Below are 21063 nucleotides of genomic sequence, written 5' to 3' on the forward strand. Positions count from 1 at the left end.
AAAAAAAAATTCACAAGAAGTGTTTGCATGTGGCATCTCAGGGTGATAATAAATACACTTCGAATTAGAACAAGGGAATAATACAACCCCGCAAAGTTTAAGTGTATAATTGACAATCGGGGACAAGTTGAAGGTGGTAAGTACTTATGAGATCAAACTCATTAGGATCTTGAACTTAACTCTACCAAAGAATATATACATATATGTGACTAGCAGAAAAGAAATTGAATGACAGAGTTAACAGTGTTAAATTCACTTGAAATTTTGAGTCAAATCAGTGTGATAAGGATGAGTATTCATGGGAAAAAAAAAAAAGAGAAATGGCACTAATAGGTACACCGATTTTATTTTTATTTTAAGCTTTTATATATATTCATTTTGAAACAGGCAACATATTTTGCTTTTATACAATAAAAATAACGATGATTTAAATATTATTCGAACACTAAGTGCTTTCAGAGAATGTTGATTCTTCGAAAAATAAGTTTGAGATAGAAGATCTTAGTTTCGTTGTAGATGGAATAATTAAAACATCAAAATCAACTAGATAAACAAGCTATTAAAATGTGTCCCACCCTCTACCCTTCTCTACTTACATACCAGGATTAGCTCCCGTGGTGCAGCGCCCAAACCTGTGACCTAAGTCACAAGTCACTTTTGCCACTTGAACTAAGCCATGGAAAAGGGGGGAGGAGGGGTGGGCGGGGGCCGGGGTGGTGGTTGTGGTTGTGGCAATATAAACTGATATATACATCCGGATCAAAAAGAGCGTCCAGTTAGCCTCTTTTTTTTTTTTTGGTCTAAAAGAATGTCCACTTATCAAATCAAAAAAGAATTAACCTTATTTTTTCAGATCTGCCCCTATTAAGTGTTATGTGATCAAATCTCAATACTTATTTAATTAGGGACAGTTTAGTCAAATTACCTATTTTTATCTAGGAGTTAGTGTTTTCTTAAGGGATGTGCAAATGGCTAAGTGGACACTCTTTTTTATCCAGGGGGAGTAACATATCTACATTAACTTCAGTTGATCATGCAGATATAAGTTATCTAAATCAAATATATTTACATGCGAAGATGCAGGTATTTTATAGGATCCACAACATACAGATAGTTGCTACTACTTGTAACCATGTCAGAAATATAACCACTTCAGTAGGCAAGGCAAATTGAGATATTGTCCAAAGATAGCAATACATATATAGTCGGACCTCTCTATAACAGTCATCCTCTAACAACATTTCATTGACAGCCAAGTTATTTTTGAAACCCATTTTGATGTTATGGTATATAACATGTTCTCTTTAACAGCATTTCGCTATAGAAGCGCAAAAAAAAAAAAAAAAAAAAAAAAAAGAGGACAAACGACACCTTTATATAGAGGTTTGACTTCAGCCTCAGAACATATAGGTATGTATCTCTCTCTCTCTCTCTCTGTATTTTCATTCATGTAGTTGAAGTGTTCATTTAAAGAGACATGACACAGCATATTTCACCTACTTTATTCATCACACACAATCTTTGGAAGAATTGTGAGATTGATATTAACAAATCTGCTCAAACGGCAATCTTGTTATGCTCAATAAAGTACTCATTACAATTTTCTAATAACTGCTGTTCAAAATTAAACTGTGAATGCTCAAAGATCTCAATTAATGTCTTCACTGGGGAGAGTACATATACCTTTACTTCATACAAAAACTACATTCAGAACGATGACAACAGAACAAAATGAAAAGGTCATCTAGGGTCACACAAAAATCAAACTCCAAAACTACTTGGTTTAAAATAACAAAAATCCTATCATGTTACATACCTTGGGCGCCTTCTAGGTGCATCCACCAAGACATTTTTTACAGCCAGGAAGCTGCATGTGGAAGATCTTTTTACAGTCCACAGCATTGGTTGTAGTGAGATCAGCAGTACTTTAAGTAGACCATCACGTCTAATCTATGAAAACATAGATTATCATGAAACCTTCTCCTTTGCTGACGGGATTTGTTCCGATTCAACTGATACAGGTGGATCCAGATTCATTTGATCTGTTATTGGAGGCGGTACAGATTTGGCTTCATCAGTTTCTTGTTGAACGGAGTCCATTGGATCTTTGGATGGTGTAGAAGACTCAACATGATCGGTTGATTGTACTGCAGGAGGAGCCGGATCCTCTCGGTCATTTACAGTAGTGGAAGGTGTTGGGTCAGTATCCATTTTATCTGTAGCTGGAACAGATGTAGTGGTTGCAACATTAGCTGGTTCAAGATTTATTTCGGTTGATGTGGTGGTTGTGACATTGTTCGGTTCAAGATTTGTATCGGGTATCTCATACTCTGAGAGGAGATCCATGAACTCGTTGAGCAGCCGTTGTACTTTCCTATTTGATGCCATTGCTGGAAGTATGTCTTCTCTAAGGAGTCTGTGCTTTTTCATACCCTGAAATAGTTGGGATACAAAACTTAATAAGAAAACTAATTTATGTAACTGAACATGGAGACTAATCTCTAAATACTTGGCTTTCATTTGGATTGAGAAAATAAAACCAGCAGGTATGAGCAAAAACATGAATAAGTGACAGATTATATGCAATGGGATAAGAACATCGCTAAGGTATATTATATCAACAAGATGCTACATGAACATGGTGGCAAGAAAACGAGATGTGATATTAAAACAGTAAACTGCAGTTGGTCTTTTGTTTTCTACAGATAAAGCTCAGAAGTTCATCAGTCTCATTTTATGTGACCCACTTCCGACAATGAGCTGCTCCAAAAAGATTGACATGGTTTCAAGGAAGATATTAACAATTTAATACTCCCTCGATAGTTTATGTACTACTTTCTAGCTTGAGCTGTTCAAGAAGATTGAATAGTTCGTCAGATGTGGAGAAAAAGATGGACATTGCAAAAAGTAGTAATACCGCATGCATAATTCCAATGTGATGTTATGTTATTTTTTTAAATACATGATCCAAATATATTTGAAGATATCTCGCTACCCAGTACATGTGTTGGTGGGAGGTAGTTATAACTTTTTACCAAACATACCTACTGCTTACTTATATACTTTTAAATTTATAACTTTTTTACCAAACACGTGACTATTTATTTATAAAATCAGTTTCAATACTTAAAATGCTTCTCAGCGTTTAAAACTTAGCAGCTATTTACAATCAGTTAACCAAAACGGAAATGATGTAATAAACACTTCACAGAAGATATTTACTAGGCAAATATAAATATCACCCTTCTTTCCTCTGTAGTGATGGACCGAGAAGTGATCAGAGAGAATGGGGCAAAATGGCCGTCATGCTCATTTGCAAAGCCAATAACAGATATATGGAGATATTATTAGAGTTGGGCCACAGTTAGGCTCATCCCCTAAAAGAAATACTAAAAAGCGAAGAGTGAAAAGCCCTTACAAGTACACACGGATCCCAAGCAGGTCTATTTGACTCGGAAGATGCAGCCTCAGCCATCCCTGTGGGAGGCCCAAGAAAGTTCTCGCAAACTTCTCTCAAGCGTGACTCATCTGCCTCTCTGCATTTAAAGAGCAATTGTGTGTTATTTTGATACTAAAGAATGAAAACTCAACAAAAACCAACTAAAACAACTGTACACTAGTCGAAACACATGTAGACCCCAGATATACTAATGCCAGAGAGCAAAATCCTTAAAAGTCAAACAAGACTGTTTCTTCAAACGTAACTCCACTTCGAAAGAACTAACAGTAAAATTAAATTGGACAAATATACATAGGAATTTCTTTTTGATTGGTTAAACATAGGAACTTACATATAACAGAACAAATTAAACCATGAGTTTTCAAAAATATAAACATAGGACCATTCACCATGTAGTAATTCGGTTCTTAGAACTAATATTTCTTGAACTGGAACTATTGATTTCTCCAAACTAAACCCAACCAAATGTGGAGGCAAAACAATTTCTACAAACTCAAAAGCTGCCTACATAACCCAAATGTCCTCCATCTAGCACTAAAAATTCAATTTGCAACTCTCAACTTAATCAACACACCAAGTTAAAACATAGACATTAAACTTTGAAGGTGAAGTTTCCAACATCAACCAATGCATTAAATTGGATATTCCCTATGTTTCAATTAATGTGACATAGTTTGACTCAACACGGAAAGGGCAGCCCGGTGCACTAAGCTCCCGCTATGCGCGGGGTCCGGAGAAGGGCCGGACCACAAGGGTCTATTGTACGCAGCCTTACCCGCATTTCTGCAAGAGGCTGTTTCCACGGCTTGAACCCGTGACCTCCTGGTCACATGGCAGCAACTTTAACAGCAACTTGACTCAGAACGGAGTTTAAGTTAAAAAAAGACTTCTTGGGGTCTTAAACATTCCATAACATTTTATGGCTATAAAAGTTTCTCATTTTGAAAGTCTCATTAAAATTGAATTATACCTCCTTTTCTATTTATGTAGTATTTGTTTGTAGTTAGATGTTTCCAAATATAGAAATATGTCATTCTTTTGGAACGGACTAATAAGGAAATAGTGTTGCATGAACCGAACTAGACAACAGACCTTGCTAAAAAGCGAACGTAGGATAAAAGGCATTGACGATATTCACTAGGAGACTTCAAAGCAAGAGCAGAAGCCAACTGAGCCTCCAAATGAGCACGTGTTTGTACCCCATCATCAGTGACTCTGCAGATATATAACAAAGAAAAGTTAAAATTTTACTTTGCACAAACTTCAGTAAGAGAGAGTGCCTAAATAAAACTAGGCAAGAAACTTACACACAAATGCCAATTGTACAGTTATTCAAACAGCAAAAGTTACTCTACCACTAGCAACATTTCAACATTTTAGTACTACCATTGTTTCTATTACTTTGGTAATTTTTACTATTTTTGCTGTCAATATTTTTTTTCTTCGATATTTTCACCATAACTTCTTTATTCTTGTATTTTTCAAACTTGTTCAGAAAAACAATTTTCTTGAGCCGAGGGTATACCGGAAACAGCCTCTATACAGCACAAAGGACAGGGGTAAGGTATGTATACCCCACCCTCCCCAGACCCCACTTGTGGGATCACACTGGGCATGTTGTTGTTGTACAGACTAAACACTCAACATCTCTTGGAATATTCTACTAAGGAATATCTAAGAGGAACTAATGAAGATTTCAAAAATAAAGTAGAAAATGTTTTGAGGGCTAGTGACAAAATAATGTGGATGACAAGTTCAGACAAACCAAAACGAAAGAAAATGCATAATTGACCTGCTCCACCCGGGTCTTCTGGCCAGGAACTTCCTAACATCCACCTGCAATGCCCCTAGCTCACCACCATGCAATGAACCCGAACTCCAGGAGCTTGAAAAATTCGAAGCTGGAAAACAATCATCTGCCACCCTCAGCCAGCACATGAGGCTCATATCGAAGAGATATGCATGCCGTGTGACCAGGACAACAAGAGGAAAACCAGATTTTGATAATTTTGCTGATATCACTTTGATTGTGCCTGTTAACAAGTGAAGAAGAAGTTATAACAAACGGAAGGCAGTTAAGACAGTGGGCATATGTTGGGTTGGATTTAATAAACTAAAAAGCGACTGCAGCTCTTATGCAGTGAAATATTCCCTTCAGTACAAAATAGATGTTTTAGGCTTGGGCCTATGAATTAAGGAATTCACTTACTCCTTAATTTAAGAGGGGTTTTGACCAAGATACCCTTAATTATGATTCTCTTTTCTTTTTAGGTTGACATAATCATCATTAAATTTGTACATTGAATTATGAATATGTCCAAGGCAAATTTGGGAAAAAGAACTATATACCTTCTTGGATTTGTGAAACATCAATTATTTTGGATTAACTTTTGACATCAATTATTTTGGACTGGAGGGAGAGTACTCCCACCAGTACCAATAATAGGATAATTGTCAGTTTCTGTGGAGCAAAGTAATACCCCCTCGAACTTTTGAGTGCATCCAACTTCTTCAGGATGATCCTTAAAAGAGGAAGAACACAGTTCTCTGCGAGAATGCTTAAAAAGGAAAGAACACAATTCTCAACACAGTTCTCTGCGAGAATGCTTAAAAAGGAAAGAACACAATTCTCTGCTAGAAGACACATAAATTTAATCATTGGACTATTATAACTCACCAGCATTCGCCTTGGGATCTGAATTCATAAGGGACGCTAACGAGTCTTGAAGGAGACACTTCCGGTTGAATAGATCCCAAAGATATAATGACCCTTTCCTTGTGACAAGCAAAAACTTCCAAGATTCATCACAATCAACAAATACTGCACCAGATCCCATCATCATGGTCGGCATGGCACGTCGTCCACATTTCGTATAGATCTTCATACAAGCAAAGATGAGAATAAGAACATATTATACTATTGGAAGAATATTTGAAGTTAGCAAGCAAATAGGAGAAACTTTAGCAGCACAGAGAAATATTGGGATCTGTAATTTAATGTGACTTTCTCCTTAAATCAACCTTGAGCCTCACAAAGCTATTGACAAGTTTTTATAGCCACACAAATGTTAGGCATGTTTAAGAAGTAAGAACACAAGTTTTCAAAAGCTTTCTGAGACGAGGAGAAAACTCCATTGCCATATGATGAGTTGCAACAGACAATAATGAAAAGAAGGGAAGACTGTAGAGAAATAAAAAACCTTTTTCTCTCTTCTACAAGCAGAAAAAATGCAGGTTAAGGCTCTGGAGGACAAAATTTTAGATCAACAAATGTGAACCACAATATTCAAGCATGCACAGGCCAATTAACATGCACAACACCCAGGGAGGAAGAAAAGAAAAGCACAAAGGCAATGCCTTTTATCCAACTAATCAATATCTAAGATACTTTTCGGAAAAACAATATAATGTATCAGTTCAAAACTTTTTGAAACTCACCTGGACGCAGCCATCTTCACATCCCACAGCCCAAAAGTTTGCATTTCCAGCCAAAACAGTTACTTTTCCAGAAATCCGGTCAGACCAGAGAGTTTGACTACCCCTTGTACAAAGTATCTCAGTTTCTTTCATTACAAATGAATTTCCTGCCCCGAAAATATCATTAGCAGCTTGCTCTCGAGGTTGAGCCTCTAAGCAAATTGGACCAGTATCCTCCCCTTCTTTATTATCAAAAACCCTAATTAAAAGAGTACCACCAGTACCTAAATGAGCTGTATCTTTGACAATTCCCATCTGTTCTATACTGATGCTTCCGTCTTTGCCCGCAGAAGGTGGGACCCTCTCGATAACGAGGCTCTCACTTATTGTAGCTCGAGCAGTTACACCCGATCGCTCCTTTTGGTCAGCAACACTAACTGTTTTCCTCACAAATCCTTCTCTAACACTCGCATCAGACAGTACCATACCTTTCTCATCTTTCCTCTGATCCACTGTCATATTGGGGAATTCAACGACAGGAGATTGAGCAATTCCAGAGATGTTTCCAACTGCTTCTGGAATTATCCTCTTTCGACCATCGGGCCGTCTGTACTCTCTTTGCTTCACGGGACTCGACACCTGCGTAGAAGCTGCGGGTTTATTTAAACTATCACTCTTAACTCCTTCAGCCTTTTTCCCATTATTATCAGATTGTGGTTTGGGAACCTTCACCACACTAACCAAATCAACAGAAGATTTTGATGTTGCTTGAACTTGTGTAAGATTTTCCGTAGCTTGTTTTTTGCTTGGCGTTTGCTTTGCAGCTGCTGCTTCAAGCAACAGTTGCGCTGGACTTTCAGCTAAATTTGCTTGTTGACCCCTAACATCACCATAGCGGCTTTTCTTCAACTCCTCTAATTCAGTATCAGATAGCCGATGACCTAGTTCATTTCCATCAAAATGGAAAGTGGCTACACTTCCATCCAAAGAACAAGCAAACAGTGAATATCCATCAGGGCTCCTGCACAGAGAAAATTATATCCTGAAAGAAGGCCAAAAAAGTATAAAGAAAATTCAAGATGGAAAATGCCTTCACAGCACTCAAGGGTGTGGGGCCTAGTGGTCAATGAAGTGGGTTGAGAACCATGAGGTCTCAGGTTCAAATCCCAGCAGAGACAAAAACACTAAGTGATTTCTTCCCATTTGTCCTAGCCATGATGGACAGAGTTACCTAGTATCTGTTGTTGGTGGGAGGTAGCAGGTATCCTGTGGAGTTAGTCGAGGCGCGCGTAAGCTGGCCCGGACACCACGGTTAATTAAAAAAAGATGGTAAATGCCTTCACTGTTGTGAAAAGACGATGTTTATGATGCTATGAGGTAACTTACCATGATAAATCCACAACGCTTTGAGAAAAGAAATGTTTAGCAACAAAAAGAGGGCGTGGACTTGCTGTAGTCCACACAGTTATAGTGCGATCTTGACTTCCTATGGCAATAACATTGTAGGGTTGGGACTCTTTTCCTCCATTTTTTGAAGAACCATTTGACCACCCAACAGAAGCATTTTTCCCTTCCTGAGCATTAGTTGAATTCCTCCGAAACATAGAATGATTAAACTTAACAACAATAATAGGAGCATTGTGTCCTAAGAAGTCAAAAGTGGCAGACCATTCCCCTCTCTCCAGAACAGGAGCAGAGTGCCTAGGCTTTTGAAAACCATGAGTAGTAGTTACATAGTGTCCACACGGTGACCATCCTAGCCGCCTAAAGAAGGTCGACCCAAGCTGAAAAAATATAGACAAACTTGTAAGGATATAGGTTTCAGTAAAAAAGAAAGGATTTTTTTTTAAGATAATATACGAACTCACAGATTTTGCCCAGTGACCTTCAGTTCTATGAGCAAGGCTCCAGTCACTTGTTCGCCAAATGATGACAGTCTTATCATCTGATTGACTAGCTATAAATGAACCAATCGGATCCCAAGTGACACCTTTAACAAGACTAGAATGACCCCTTAGAACAGCAGTGCATATACCATTGCTCATATTCCAGATATGGATGGTGTTGTCTAGACTACCACTAGCCAATGTCGAATCGTCTGGAGACCAATTTAGATCCACCTACTTTAAACATGGAAAGAGGAACACCTATTGGTTAGACAATATAGGCATCTATTCAGAATCAAATATGACTTCAAATGATTTCAAGGTCCACTAAATGACATAGTTTCAGATAGGGGTGTCAAACGGACAGGTTGAGCTGAATTTGGGCAGGACAAAATGGAGTGAGTTAATCAATAAGAAGGTTATTGAACCGACCAAAAGTTACTTGGGCTGAAATGGGCTAAAAAGTGGGTCATAACCCAACCCGCCCAATTCTTACTAAGTTTTAATTTCTTTGTTTGTTCTTCTTTGTAATTCTTTAGTACCTAATAGAACTATTTTGTTTCTTTATTATGGCTATATAAAACATATCAAATAAAAAAAAAAAAATTAAGAATATTTGACAAGATTTCTCATGGGTCAATTTGGGCTACATATCAACCCAAATTTTGATGGCATGAAATGGCTTGAGCTAATAAATGGCGGGTCAATGACCAGCCCGAACTTGGGCGGGTCATGTTTTTATGGGCTAATTTTGCCGCCCCTAGATTCAAATGTTGCTATCAAATTGAGAGCCAAAAAACAGGAGATTAAGAAAGAGGTTTGTCAAAATATAATATGATTTGCAGACAAAGCAAATTAGTTAATCAGACTATAAGATCAGTCTCATTACCACATCTGCCGTGTGTCCTCTCAATGTCATGGTAACTTTCCAATTCTCTACATCAGGGGGCTCTCCACTGCCAAACTCTGTAGTTCCCGAGCCAGGCTTCCTCTCATGGACTAAAATCACCTGATCATCAGAGCCAGAAGCAACATATCGACCATGTTTTGCCCATCTAACACAGTTCACCGACCCAAAATGATCGCGTAGTGTCGCAAGAAGTTTTGGTATAGACTCATCTGCTTCCAAGTCCCTACCCACACATTTCATGTTCCATATCCGAACCTGAAGACACGTTAAATGCACATAATGCAAAGTACAGTCAGACCTCTCTATAACAGTCATCCTCCATAACAACATTTCACTATAACAACAATGTTCTTTATTCCACCAATCTTTTATGTTATGTTATATTATGTGTTTTCTACAAAAACAATTCACTATAGCGGCCAAAAAATATCGGAACAAACGACGTTGTTATAGAGAGGTTTGACTCTACTATATTAGTAAGAGTAAACTGCAATATACAGAAAACATAGATGAGTATCAAGAATCAAGATAAAAGCTTTTTCACTCTAATAAGAAAAGTAGGTTAAGATAATAAAACAAAACAGAATCGAGAAATACCTTAACACGTATCAGAAGTGATACCGAGAGCTAGATGTTTTAATAGATTTGCACATTTTCCCTGTTAAGTAACTAATCCAGAAACCTTTCGCACAATAACATTTCTTACGAGGAAAAACTTAGCTTTAAACTCCCCCCCCCCCCCCCCCCCACACACACACACAACCACCACCACTCTAGAATCTTGATCACAATCCCAACTTCATTTCACTATGAAAAGCCCAAAATAACCTTTCAACTTCCAAAGAAACAACTTCTTGTTAGTACTCCATTAAACATGAACTGAATTTAGTTACCAACTTCAATTGTTCAGGTTCCAGAATCCATGACCAACTAAAAAAGTCCATCAACTACTTAAAACTATTACTCCAGGTCCCAAAATGATTAACTAATTTCTACACCAAACTTATATAAATAGAGCTAAATGTAATAAAGCCAGACAAAAACAAGAACATACATACATTAAATTATATATATATATACTAAACTGGTAAAAATTGAAAAAGTCATTACCTTATGATCACCACCACCAGTAGCAAACCTAAGTCCACCAGGTTGAATATCAATAGAGAAAATTTGCATACCCTCATGTCTAATCCAAGTTGGTTTTTCAGCAATCATTTTTCACAATTCTTTTTTTTTTTTTTTTTTTTTTTTTTTTTTTTTTGCTGTTACAACATGAAGACTCAATCTTTTTTCACTCTAAACCTCTCAAACTCCATCAAGAACCCCACAACTTCAAAATTAACATACCAACAAGTAAAAAACAAGAAACCCCAAAATCAAATACAACAAAAAAATTACCCCCAAATGAAAAAAAAAGGTAAAAAGGAAGAGATAAAACCCTAGTTGGGAAAAATAGGAAGAAGGAAAAAAAGACCAAGAAAGGAGTAAAATTTTGAATCTTGATTTATTGAGTTTAAAAATAAAAAATAAAAAATAAAAAATAAAAAAAGCCCTAGATTTTGGAAGTAAAAGGTGAAGTGGGGTTTAAGTTTTATGAAGAAAGGAGAAAGATTTTAATGAAAAATACTATGGTTTTGGTTTGTTTTAATTTGTTTTTGCTAATGGTCAAATCTAATGAAAGATTGTGAAAAAGAGAAGAAAATAAAGAATATAACAACAAAGGGAATCTAACAAAATTTGTTTTGCACAGTCAAGTCTATGATACAAAAAACACAACAGAAGAGAAAAGAAGTGAAGTGTGTACTTTGGTAGGGTAAAAATGTGAGAAGACAAATAGGCACATAGGAGGATTTTAGGAATGTGAAGTTAGTGGTATGGGGTACATAAAGTTATGGGACAAGTTGGTTTTCATATTGTATCATTATTTAAATTAATACTGTATAAGATATAATCTAAGTATTCTATCTCGTCTAAAAATATTTATCACATTTTTCATTTACACGCTCATTAAGAAAGTATTTATAAGGGTCGCATTTTGACTATTTTACCCTCTTAACATATTTCATGTAATCTCTCAATCAATAAATATTTACTCAATCAATGGTGAGAACTTTTAATAGTTGCTAATTAATACAAGGGTAAAATGAAAAAAAGTTACTTAATCTTATCTTGGGTAAACTAGTAAAGAAGTTTTTTAAATTGTCAATATTGGTGGTATCGAGACGAACTTGTGTGTACCTCGTTTACATAATCTAGTAATTACTACTCCTTCCATCTCATTTTATGTGAAGGTGTTTGACTTGACATGAAGTTTAAGAAATAAAGAAAGACTTTGAAACTTGTGATCTAAGACAATTTATAAAAATTTGTGTGGCTAGAAATAGGTAAATTTGAAGTTGAGTCTTTACTAAATATACAAAGGTGCCATTCTTATTGTCATATAAATTGAGACGGATAGAATCGTATCTTTTAAGTATTGGATAGCTCTGCTTACCAAAATTTAAGGTGATTCAAAGAATTTACATTAGTACTATTTTTTATCACGCTCGAGTGCAATTGGAACTCATGATATTGCCGTTTGAATTAGAATATCCTTTGGAACATTAAACCTTCCACTGGAAACATGTTATCATGAATTATGAATACTCACTTCTCTCGTTTGTTTTCTTTTGAGTACTTTTTTTTTTCAAAACTATGATTCATTATTGAGAAGTTTTCCGATGAGACTGTCGAAGTGCGTGTAAATTGGCTCAAATATTATTATTATTAAAAAAATTATAATAAAATGAGATAAATGGTAAATATTAAAGAGAATGAGATAATTCAAATTTTATACTTTATCAATGTGGCCCCATGTCAGGTTTGTTCTTTCGAACATAACCCTGTTCGTCTTTTTTTCCTTCTAATTTATTAGTTTTTTTTTTTCAACTTTTAGTTTTTTACTTTATTGTTTGGAATTTACTCAATTGATGTTCCTTGTTTTTGGTAAAGGCCCCCCTCAATCACGTTCTTTAGAGTGACTTTTGTCACACCATTTTAAGTAGCAAGTTGCAAATTTTCAGGTAAGAGTAACATCCAAACCTTTTCTATATATGTATTTCAAAATCTTACTTGAAAAGTAAGAAAAAGCTATAACAGAGTCAGTTTATTTTCTAAATATCATGTCTAATCATATAAAAGGGAAAAGAGGAAGTAATACTTTTCAGAACTCTCTATAATATTCATGTATAGCATCTCTTTATAACAGTCAAGTATTTTTAGCTGACATAAAATTTGCCTCTTAAAATTTACCAAGTATAAGAACAGAGATAATAGTCAAAATACCCCCCAACGTTTGACCAAAATGCCAACTACACACACTAACGCTGCGTTGGACTATTACCCCCTGGATAATTTTTTTCGGTATTAAAATGCCCTTTTTCGATGTGGACAAGAGCGTGACTACACCGCTCGGTGGCGCGTTATAGCCTTTAAAAAAAGCATACGATGTGTTTTAAAATGCCAACGGGTCGCATACATAGATGCCACATAGATAAATTTAAATTCCTCCATTTTTAGGCTACTTCATCTTCTTCTTCACCCTATTTAACACCCATCTCCATTTTTTTTTTTGGTCAAAATAATACCCATTATAAATTTAGAGCTAGGATAGTGATTATTCTTATAATCCTTTGTTTTCCCAAATCAAATTCACAAAAAAAAAAAATCAAGAAAAAAAAACGAAAATGGAAAAAAAAAAAGGTTGAAAATCTAATCTTGTTAAAGAAAATCGATTGAAAGTTGCTTGTTTGGAGTTGCTACTTGTTGCTTGGTTGGAGTTGTTTAAGCACTAATTCTTTGATTTAGGAGAAAACTAAACTCCATTGTTAGGAATTTGGAGAAAGCTATGAAGAACACCGAAGTGGGTTTCTTTAAAGGGCAATTCGCGAGAATTGCCCTTCGTTTGGGGTGGTCTTTAAATTTTGCCCTCGTATTTGAAATCTTTAAATTTTGCCACTTCGGCTAAAACCCATAGGTTCCGGTTCGAACCCACGCGCGGTCAAAAATTTGAAAAAAAAATTCGCAAGGCGAGTTAAATTTCGCTATGCCCCCAACGCATACCTTTGTGAAGGAATTACCAAAGTTATGCTTGGGACCCGCATACTTATGCCTTATGGGCAGACTTGGCATAAGTATGCGGGTCCGCATAACTTTGATAATTCCTTCACAAAGTTATGCGGGTCCGCATAAAAAGTTTGCCCATTAAATTTTGCCTTATAAGGCAAACTTTGTTATACCTTAAGGAAAACTTACGCACTTATGGGGCATACTTTTAGTTATGTTTTATGGACACACTTTTAGCTAGGCGCATTACTAAAAGTTTCCCTTGAAAAGTTAAAAAAAAATATATATATGCTTCAAGGAAAGTCGTTCCCTCCGCGGACTTTTAGTTGTGTTCAACTAAAAGTCCGCCGGAGGGGGCGACTTTTAGTTGTGTTTAAGTAAAAGTACGCCGGAGGGGCGGACTTTTAGTTGTGTTTAAGTAAAAGTCTGCCGGGCGGGGCGGACTTTTATATATATATATATATATATTTACTTTTCAGGTAAACTTTAGTTATGCGCTTAACTAAAAAGTATACCCCAAAGACATAACTAAAAGTATGCCCATAATGCGAAAGTTTTTCTTAAAGCATAACTTAAACTTTGCCTTATAAGGCAAAGTCTATGCATTAAGGAAAAGTTCTGCCTTGTATGGGGCATAATTTTGTTATGCCTTAACTAGTACGCCCTTACAAGGCATAACTAAACTATGTCTTAGAAAAATTCCGCCCTTATGGGCGAGACTTTTAGTTATCTGGGATCCGCATAACTTTAGCTTTTTCCTTAAAGATTGTATGCCGGATCCGCATACTCTCCCCGATCTTGCTTTATAAATTATTTTTTTATTTTATGCTTGAGCGGGGGTTCGAACCCTTAACTTTATGTATTCTTGATTGTTTGATCAAATTAATGGATGAAATTTGTTCTACTTGGTGTTAGGAAGCTTCCTTTCACATTTGAATTTTTTTCCCAAATCAAATTCAAAAAAAAAATCAAAAAAAAAAAACCGAAAAACTGAAAAAAAAAAAAAAAGGTTGAAAATCTAATCCGTTAAAGAAAATCGATTGAAAGTTGCTTGTTTGGAGTTACTACTTGTTGCTTGGTTGGAGTTGTTTAAGCTAAGCACTAATTCTTTGAGTTGATTTGGGGAGAAAATTAAACTCCATTGTTAGGAATTTGGAGAAAACTATGAAGAACACCAAGTGGGTTTCTTTAAATTCTTAATTGTTTGATCAAATTAATGGATGAACTTTGTTCTACTTGGTATTAGGAAGCTTTCTTTCATATTTGGGTTTTTTTGGATCAAATTTGAGGAAGTTGGTGTGATTTTTTTTTTTTTCAACTCCTAATGAAGATGATGATGATGATGATGTTGATGAAGATGAAGAAGAATTGGGTATGGATTTTTGGATCCTCATACTGGAGTGTGGAAAATTGAGAGATTTTTTTTTTTTTTTTTTGAAGAAGAGTAAATGGATGGAGGAAGGGGGGAAATTAATAAAAAATGAGGGGAAATTAAAGATGTGGCACGTGGGCCAGGCGCGTGTGGACAAGACGCTGTAAATAATTTGAGTTTGTCATATTGATCGCCACACATCAAGAAAAAGGCATTTTAATATTGAAAAAAATTGTCCAAGGGGGTAATAGGACCAAAGCAAAGGTTCGGTGTGTAGTTGGCATTTTGGTCAAACGTTGGGGAGTATTTTGACTATTATCTCTATAAGAACCCCTCTTTCTCTAATTGAATTTACCTATTTTAATTTGACTTGATGTAAAATTTAAGAAAGTAAGAAGTACTACTGAATCTGGTGATTTATATAATAAATCAAAATATGCTTTAAATTTTGCAATCTTAAACATACTTATATAAGATGTTAGAGCTAACAGTCTGTTTGGTCAAGTTTCTAAAATTAGGTTATTTGAAAAAATACTTTTGGCAAAAAGCAGTTTGTGTTTGGGCAATTAATTTAAAAATCACTTTTGAGCAGTAATTAGTGTTTGGTCAAACTTTTAAAAAGTGTATTTTTCTCAAAAGTGCTTTTAAAAAAGTATTTTTGGGCAAAAACTATTTTTTAACTTTCGAAAAAAGCTTCTGCTACCCCTGTGAAAGCACTTATTTACTTCTGAAAGCTTGACCAAAAATTTCACTTTTTTAAAATAAGCACTTATTAAAAAAATATAAACACTTTTTGGAAAAAATAAACTTGGCCAAACAAACTATAAAAAGTTAGTATTAAATATATAAAATTATATTCTTTTCTAAAAACAGATTAAAAAGAAAAAGAAAACAGGTGAATTGGAACATTTAAGTACTGTTTAAATTTCACTTCCAACTGGTAAATCCAACGAACTGACAATGATTCTAAGACCGTGTTTGGCAAAAATAAGGCCTTTCCTTCATTTCAAGAATCCATTAAACACCCATCATTGTTCTCATTCATACGCCATTAATTTAGAACAAAAAACTCAAACCAATTCATCAGAGTCTTCAAATTATCCCAATGCACACCACCTGTTCGACGAAAATCCTGAAAGAGTTTTTCTAAACAATCACTTGCTTTTTGAGTATTCTAGAAATGGTTTCAATGAAAAGGCACTGAATTTGTTTGTGGGTATTCATCGTAATGGATTCTTGATTGATGGATCAAGCCTTTCTTGTATATTGAAGGTTTCGACATGTCTGTTTAATGTAATCTTTGGTAAACAAGTGCATAGTCTTTGTGTAAAATCAGGTTATTTTGATAATGTTAGTGTTGGGACATCACTTGTTGATATGTACATGAAAACGGAGAATGTCGATGAAGGTCAGAAAATGTTTGATGAAATGGAGGAAAACAAGAATGTTGTTACTTGGACTTCATTGCTTTCAGGTTATTCGTGTAATAAGATGGTTGATAGAGCGTTACAAGTGTTCTGTGTAATGTTAGTTGAAGGAGTTAAGGCGAATGCGTTTACTTTCGCGACAGTTCTTGGAGTTTTAGCTGATAAATGTGCTGTTGAAAAGGGGATTCAAGTGCATACTATGGTTATCAAGTGTGGTTTCGAGGCGATAACGTCTGTGGGGAATTCATTGATTAATATGTATTTGAAGTCAGGGATGGTTAGAGAGGCTACAACTGTGTTTGATTGTATGGGAAATAGGAATGAAGTATCTTGGAATGGCATGATAGCTGGTCTGGTGACTAACGGGCTTTATTCTGAAGCACTTAAGTTGTTCCACATGATGAGACTTGCAGGTAGGGGTGTCAAATGGTCGGGTTGGTCTGAATTTGGGCGGGTTAAAATGGGCTGAGTTAATAAATGGGTGGGTTATTGACCCGCTTAAAAGTTACTTGGGTTGAAATGGGTTGGGATAAAGAGTGGGTCATAACCCATCCCGCCATATTCTTACTAAGTTTTAATTTCTTTGTTTGTTTTTTATAATTTTTTAGTACCTGATAATTTTTTTATTTTTTATTATGACTATATATAACATATCAAGGTAAAAAAATGACATTTTGAAAATATCTTGACAAGATTTATCATGGATCAACCTTGGCTACATATCAGCCAAATGGGCTGGTCATAATTGGGCGGGTCATATTATCATGGGCTAACTTTGCCACCTCTACTTGCAGGTGTGGAACTGACGCGATCAATTTATGTTACAGCTGTTAAATTATGTACTAACCTCAAAGAATTGGTTTTTGCAAGACAACTTCACAGCCAGGTTACAAAGAACGGGTTCTATTTAGACAACAATATTAGGACGGCGCTCCTGGTCTCTTATACTAAGTGTGGGGAGATGGATGATGCCTTCAAGTTATTCTCTATAATTCATACATTCAGGAATGTGGTTTCTTGGACAGCAATGATTGGAGGGTATATGCAGAATAATAGACCAGAGCAAGCGGCGAATCTCTTTTGCCAAATGAAAAAAGATGGCATAAAACCAAATGATTTCACTTATTCAACTATTCTTGCAGCTCATCCCTCTATTTCGCTCTTCCAAGTACATGCAGAAGTCATAAAAACTAAGTACCAGGGCTCACCTACAGTAGGAACTGCATTGTTAGACGCTTATGTGAAAGCAGGAAATACTGATGAGGCTGCAAAAGTTTTTGAAGAAATTGATGAGAAGGATATTATTGCATGGTCCGCTATGTTATCTGGTTATGCGCAAAAAGGAGACATTCAAGGTGCTGTCAGAGTCTTCCGACAATTAGCCAAAAGTGGGGTCCGGCCAAATGAGTTTACCTTCTCGAGTGTCATTAATGCGTGTGTTACTTCCATGGCATCAGTGGAGCAAGGAAAACAATTTCACGGAAGCACAATAAAAACAGGTCAAAGTGATGCTTTATGTGTGAGCAGTGCGTTGGTAACTATGTACGCTAAGAGAGGAAACATAGAAAGTGCAAACGAGATTTTCAAGAGACAACAAGTAAGAGACTTAGTTTCATGGAACTCGATGATATCAGGATATGCTCAACATGGTAATGGTAGAAAAGCTCTAAAGATATTCGAGGAAATGCGGAAAAGGAATTTAGATATGGACAGTATAACGTTCATTGGAGTTATCTCTGCGTGTACTCATGCAGGACTGCTAAATGAAGGTCAAAAATATTTCGACATGATGGTAAACGACTTTCATATTTCACCAAAAATGGAGATATATTCTTGCATGGTAGACTTGTATAGCCGAGCTGGAATGCTTGATAAAGCCATGGATCTTGTAAATAAAATGCCATTTCCTGCTGGTGCAGTTGTCTGGCGTACGCTCCTCGCAGCAAGTCGAGTTCATCGAAATATAGAGCTCGGGAAACGTGCGGCCGAGAATCTTATTTCTCTTCAGCCTCAGGACTCATCTGCATATGTCCTTTTATCCAATCTTTATGCTGCAACTGGAGATTGGCAAGAGAGAGCGAAAGTAAGGAAACTAATGGATGTGAGAAAAGTTAAAAAAGAGATTGGTTATAGTTGGATTGAGGTTAAAAACAAGACCTACTCGTTCATGGCGGGTGATGTTTCACATCCCTTATCTGATAATATATACATGAAACTTGATGAGTTAAGTGTCCGATTAAAGGATGAAGGATATCAACCGGATATGAATTATGTTCTTCATGATGTGGAAGATGAACATAAAGAAGCGATTCTTTCTCGGCATAGTGAAAGGTTAGCTATTGCTTTTGGATTAATTGCCACATCTCCGGGAATTCCCATCCAGATTGTGAAGAATCTCAGAGTCTGTGGTGACTGTCATACTGTTATTAAGTTAATATCAAAGATAGAGAGAAGGGAAATCGTTGTCAGGGACTCAAATAGATTCCATCACTTCGAAGGAGGTCTATGCTCTTGTGGTGATTATTGGTGAATTCATGCTCTTCGGAACACCTGTATCCAAAGTTGCACTCAATTATCACTAATGGTTGTTATGTTCATGGATTCAAACTTTGATAGTGCATGGTCAAGGGTAAGAAACAGAGAATATTCCAGCTTCAGATATATGGGGAGTCGAGAGGTTCTATTTACGGACTGAGGGATAGAAAAGCTGTCATTTTGGCCAATATTAGGAACAGTTAACAGACACTGATCTGCCTTATATATAACAATCAGAAGGATTCATTTGAGTGGAGCTTTAGTTTTTTCCTGCAGCTGCGCGTCTTGTCGCTTACCAAGACTCAACGATGATGATCAACTAGCAGCCCTTTGATTTCTAACCTTCTTTCTGATTATGTTTTCATTAGAATCTAACCTTGATCATGCCAAACTCATGAAGGACGTGGAAATGTTCGTAGTCCGGGAAGGACCATTCAGTAACGCCATTTGACAAACAGCTGAAACTATAGAGATCTCTTGCTACCCCATAATAACCTCTTCCAGATGTATCCTCAGTGGTGATAGTGATTCAGGTACTGGTTAGAACCATTAACTATGTTTATGCATCGCTACATTAAGTTTATCTAACTGATGAGTCACCTTTATATTGACTTAATGAGTATTATTATCTCAGGTTTTTCCCTCATCTCTTATAAAGAATGACTGATTCCTCACTATTTTTTTCTTTTATTATAGACACTGGTAACATGAAGCTTCAAACTCAATTGCTTATGGGGAAGTAGTTGCAAAGGCAAGGAAAAAACAAAATGGAATAGCAGATGCCTAGCGCATATGTGCTGGAATGCTGGCGCATATTCGCCAAGCTTTTGCTTTTGCTGACCTTTGTGCGCGTATGCATCAGACTTGAAACCCATCCTGGTTCCCTCGTTTCTGTTCCTTGGTAGGCGGACCGTGGGAGCATGGGGGCAATATGTACTTTTGACTGATAGAAAGCGTCACTCTTTTGTCCCTCTGGAGCGAACTCACCAAAAAAATCACAATAGTAAAAGTTGTTCTTGCCGGGGGAGTACCGTTGGAGACATCTTTATCTGAGAGGAGGCTTCTAGTATGTCTTAGAGGAGTCTTGTATGACTTCTAGACAAAAGGGTTCTTGACAAGACAAGGGTTTTAACCAGAGATTCTAAATGCTGTCCTTAATTCCTATCGGCTATCATGAGCTAAATAAATTTACTCTCTGGTTTGATGATGGATCGTTGATTGATCTTATTGTGTACCTTGTATTGTTTGGCTGTCATTCTTGCTTCCTATGAATGATGGATGAGTTGTTTATTCTATCCTGTACTTCATGTTTCTAGTTAAAAAACTTTCAATTACATTGTTCAAGTATTCAAAAGCAACTTGGAAAGAGGAAATTTGGACTTAAACTTGGGATTGAATAGCATTGATGGCATGATTAGATCAATATGATTTGTTTATAAGACAGATGTATTTATAAACCATGTGCATTCTGATTAGGGTCTAGTCTTCATGCATCTTCCTTATCCTAATAACCATAGTGATATAGGTTTTAGGTTAAGAATAAACCTGTCTGACATACTCACACCCAATGTTTTTTAGAATAATAAATATAGGTTGCATTGCTTTGTAATAGTAACCGATTTATGGTTGAATGTTCTTGCAGTTGCCGGTCTAACCCTAAACCTACGTGTCTATGACTTCATTTCTCAGGAAATTTGCGCAGCGAAAGGTCCTGAAGTTTATCTACAACATCTGGTGGTGCCCCTCATGAGCACATTCCTCTCTGGGGCTGTCTTGTTTAATCAAGGTCAACAAGCTCACATGGAATGCGGGATTATTAGTGACTTATCATTATTCATAAATTCAAAATAATTGGCACGCGCGCGCACACACGTCAGATCCATTTGAAGATGAAGCTTGCACCAGTGTTTTACTTTTGAGTCATCACCTTGAGGTAACCTCAGAAGGTA

General features: G+C 36.3%; 2 protein-coding genes across 3 annotated transcripts; one reads left to right on the plus strand and one right to left on the minus strand.

Annotated features, from left to right (window-relative positions):
• Positions 1 to 1600: 1600 nt before the first annotated feature.
• LOC132065457 (protein HIRA) lies at positions 1601 to 11455 on the minus strand. Of its 2 annotated transcripts, XM_059458863.1 has the most exons (10): positions 10784 to 11455; positions 9653 to 9928; positions 8746 to 8997; positions 8264 to 8661; positions 6899 to 7898; positions 6138 to 6339; positions 5253 to 5493; positions 4553 to 4675; positions 3419 to 3536; positions 1601 to 2433 (listed from the first exon to the last, which is right to left on the minus strand). In XM_059458863.1, exons 1-10 carry the CDS (start codon positions 10889 to 10891, stop codon positions 1969 to 1971), a joined length of 3183 nt encoding a protein of 1060 aa, XP_059314846.1. In that variant the 5' UTR covers positions 10892 to 11455; the 3' UTR covers positions 1601 to 1968. The 2 variants fall into 2 exon arrangements, with proteins under 2 accessions (XP_059314846.1, XP_059314847.1); XM_059458864.1 differs by lacking the exon at positions 10784 to 11455 and having other exon boundaries at positions 8746 to 9000; positions 9653 to 9792.
• A 4621-nt stretch (positions 11456 to 16076) lies between these two features.
• Positions 16077 to 21013, plus strand: LOC132065458 (pentatricopeptide repeat-containing protein At2g27610). The gene is made up of 3 exons (XM_059458865.1): positions 16077 to 16992; positions 17374 to 19647; positions 19811 to 21013. Exons 1-2 carry the CDS (start codon positions 16113 to 16115, stop codon positions 19107 to 19109), a joined length of 2616 nt encoding a protein of 871 aa, XP_059314848.1. The 5' UTR covers positions 16077 to 16112; the 3' UTR covers positions 19110 to 19647; positions 19811 to 21013.
• The last annotated feature ends 50 nt before the right edge of the window (positions 21014 to 21063 follow it).

The sequence above is a fragment of the Lycium ferocissimum genome, chromosome 7 (genome assembly GCF_029784015.1).
Source record: "Lycium ferocissimum isolate CSIRO_LF1 chromosome 7, AGI_CSIRO_Lferr_CH_V1, whole genome shotgun sequence".
Lineage (NCBI taxonomy): Eukaryota > Viridiplantae > Streptophyta > Magnoliopsida > Solanales > Solanaceae > Lycium > Lycium ferocissimum.

What these genes read in the sequence shown, in the direction of transcription:
- LOC132065458 (XM_059458865.1), top strand. Translation starts at nt 16,113, where the DNA reads ATGATTCTAAGACCGTGTTTGGCAAAAATAAGGCCTTTCCTTCATTTC. An exon ending in CCACATGATGAGACTTGCAG is followed by an intron (nt 16,993 to 17,373) that starts GTAGGGGTGTCA and finishes CTCTACTTGCAG; the next exon opens with GTGTGGAACTGACGCGATCA.
- LOC132065457 (XM_059458863.1), bottom strand. Translation starts at nt 10,891, where the DNA reads ATGATTGCTGAAAAACCAACTTGGATTAGACATGAGGGTATGCAAATT. An exon ending in AAGGTCACTGGGCAAAATCT is followed by an intron (nt 8,662 to 8,745) that starts GTGAGTTCGTAT and finishes ATATTTTTTCAG; the next exon opens with CTTGGGTCGACCTTCTTTAG. An exon ending in AGATCCCAAGGCGAATGCTG is followed by an intron (nt 5,494 to 6,137) that starts GTGAGTTATAAT and finishes ACTTGTTAACAG; the next exon opens with GCACAATCAAAGTGATATCA.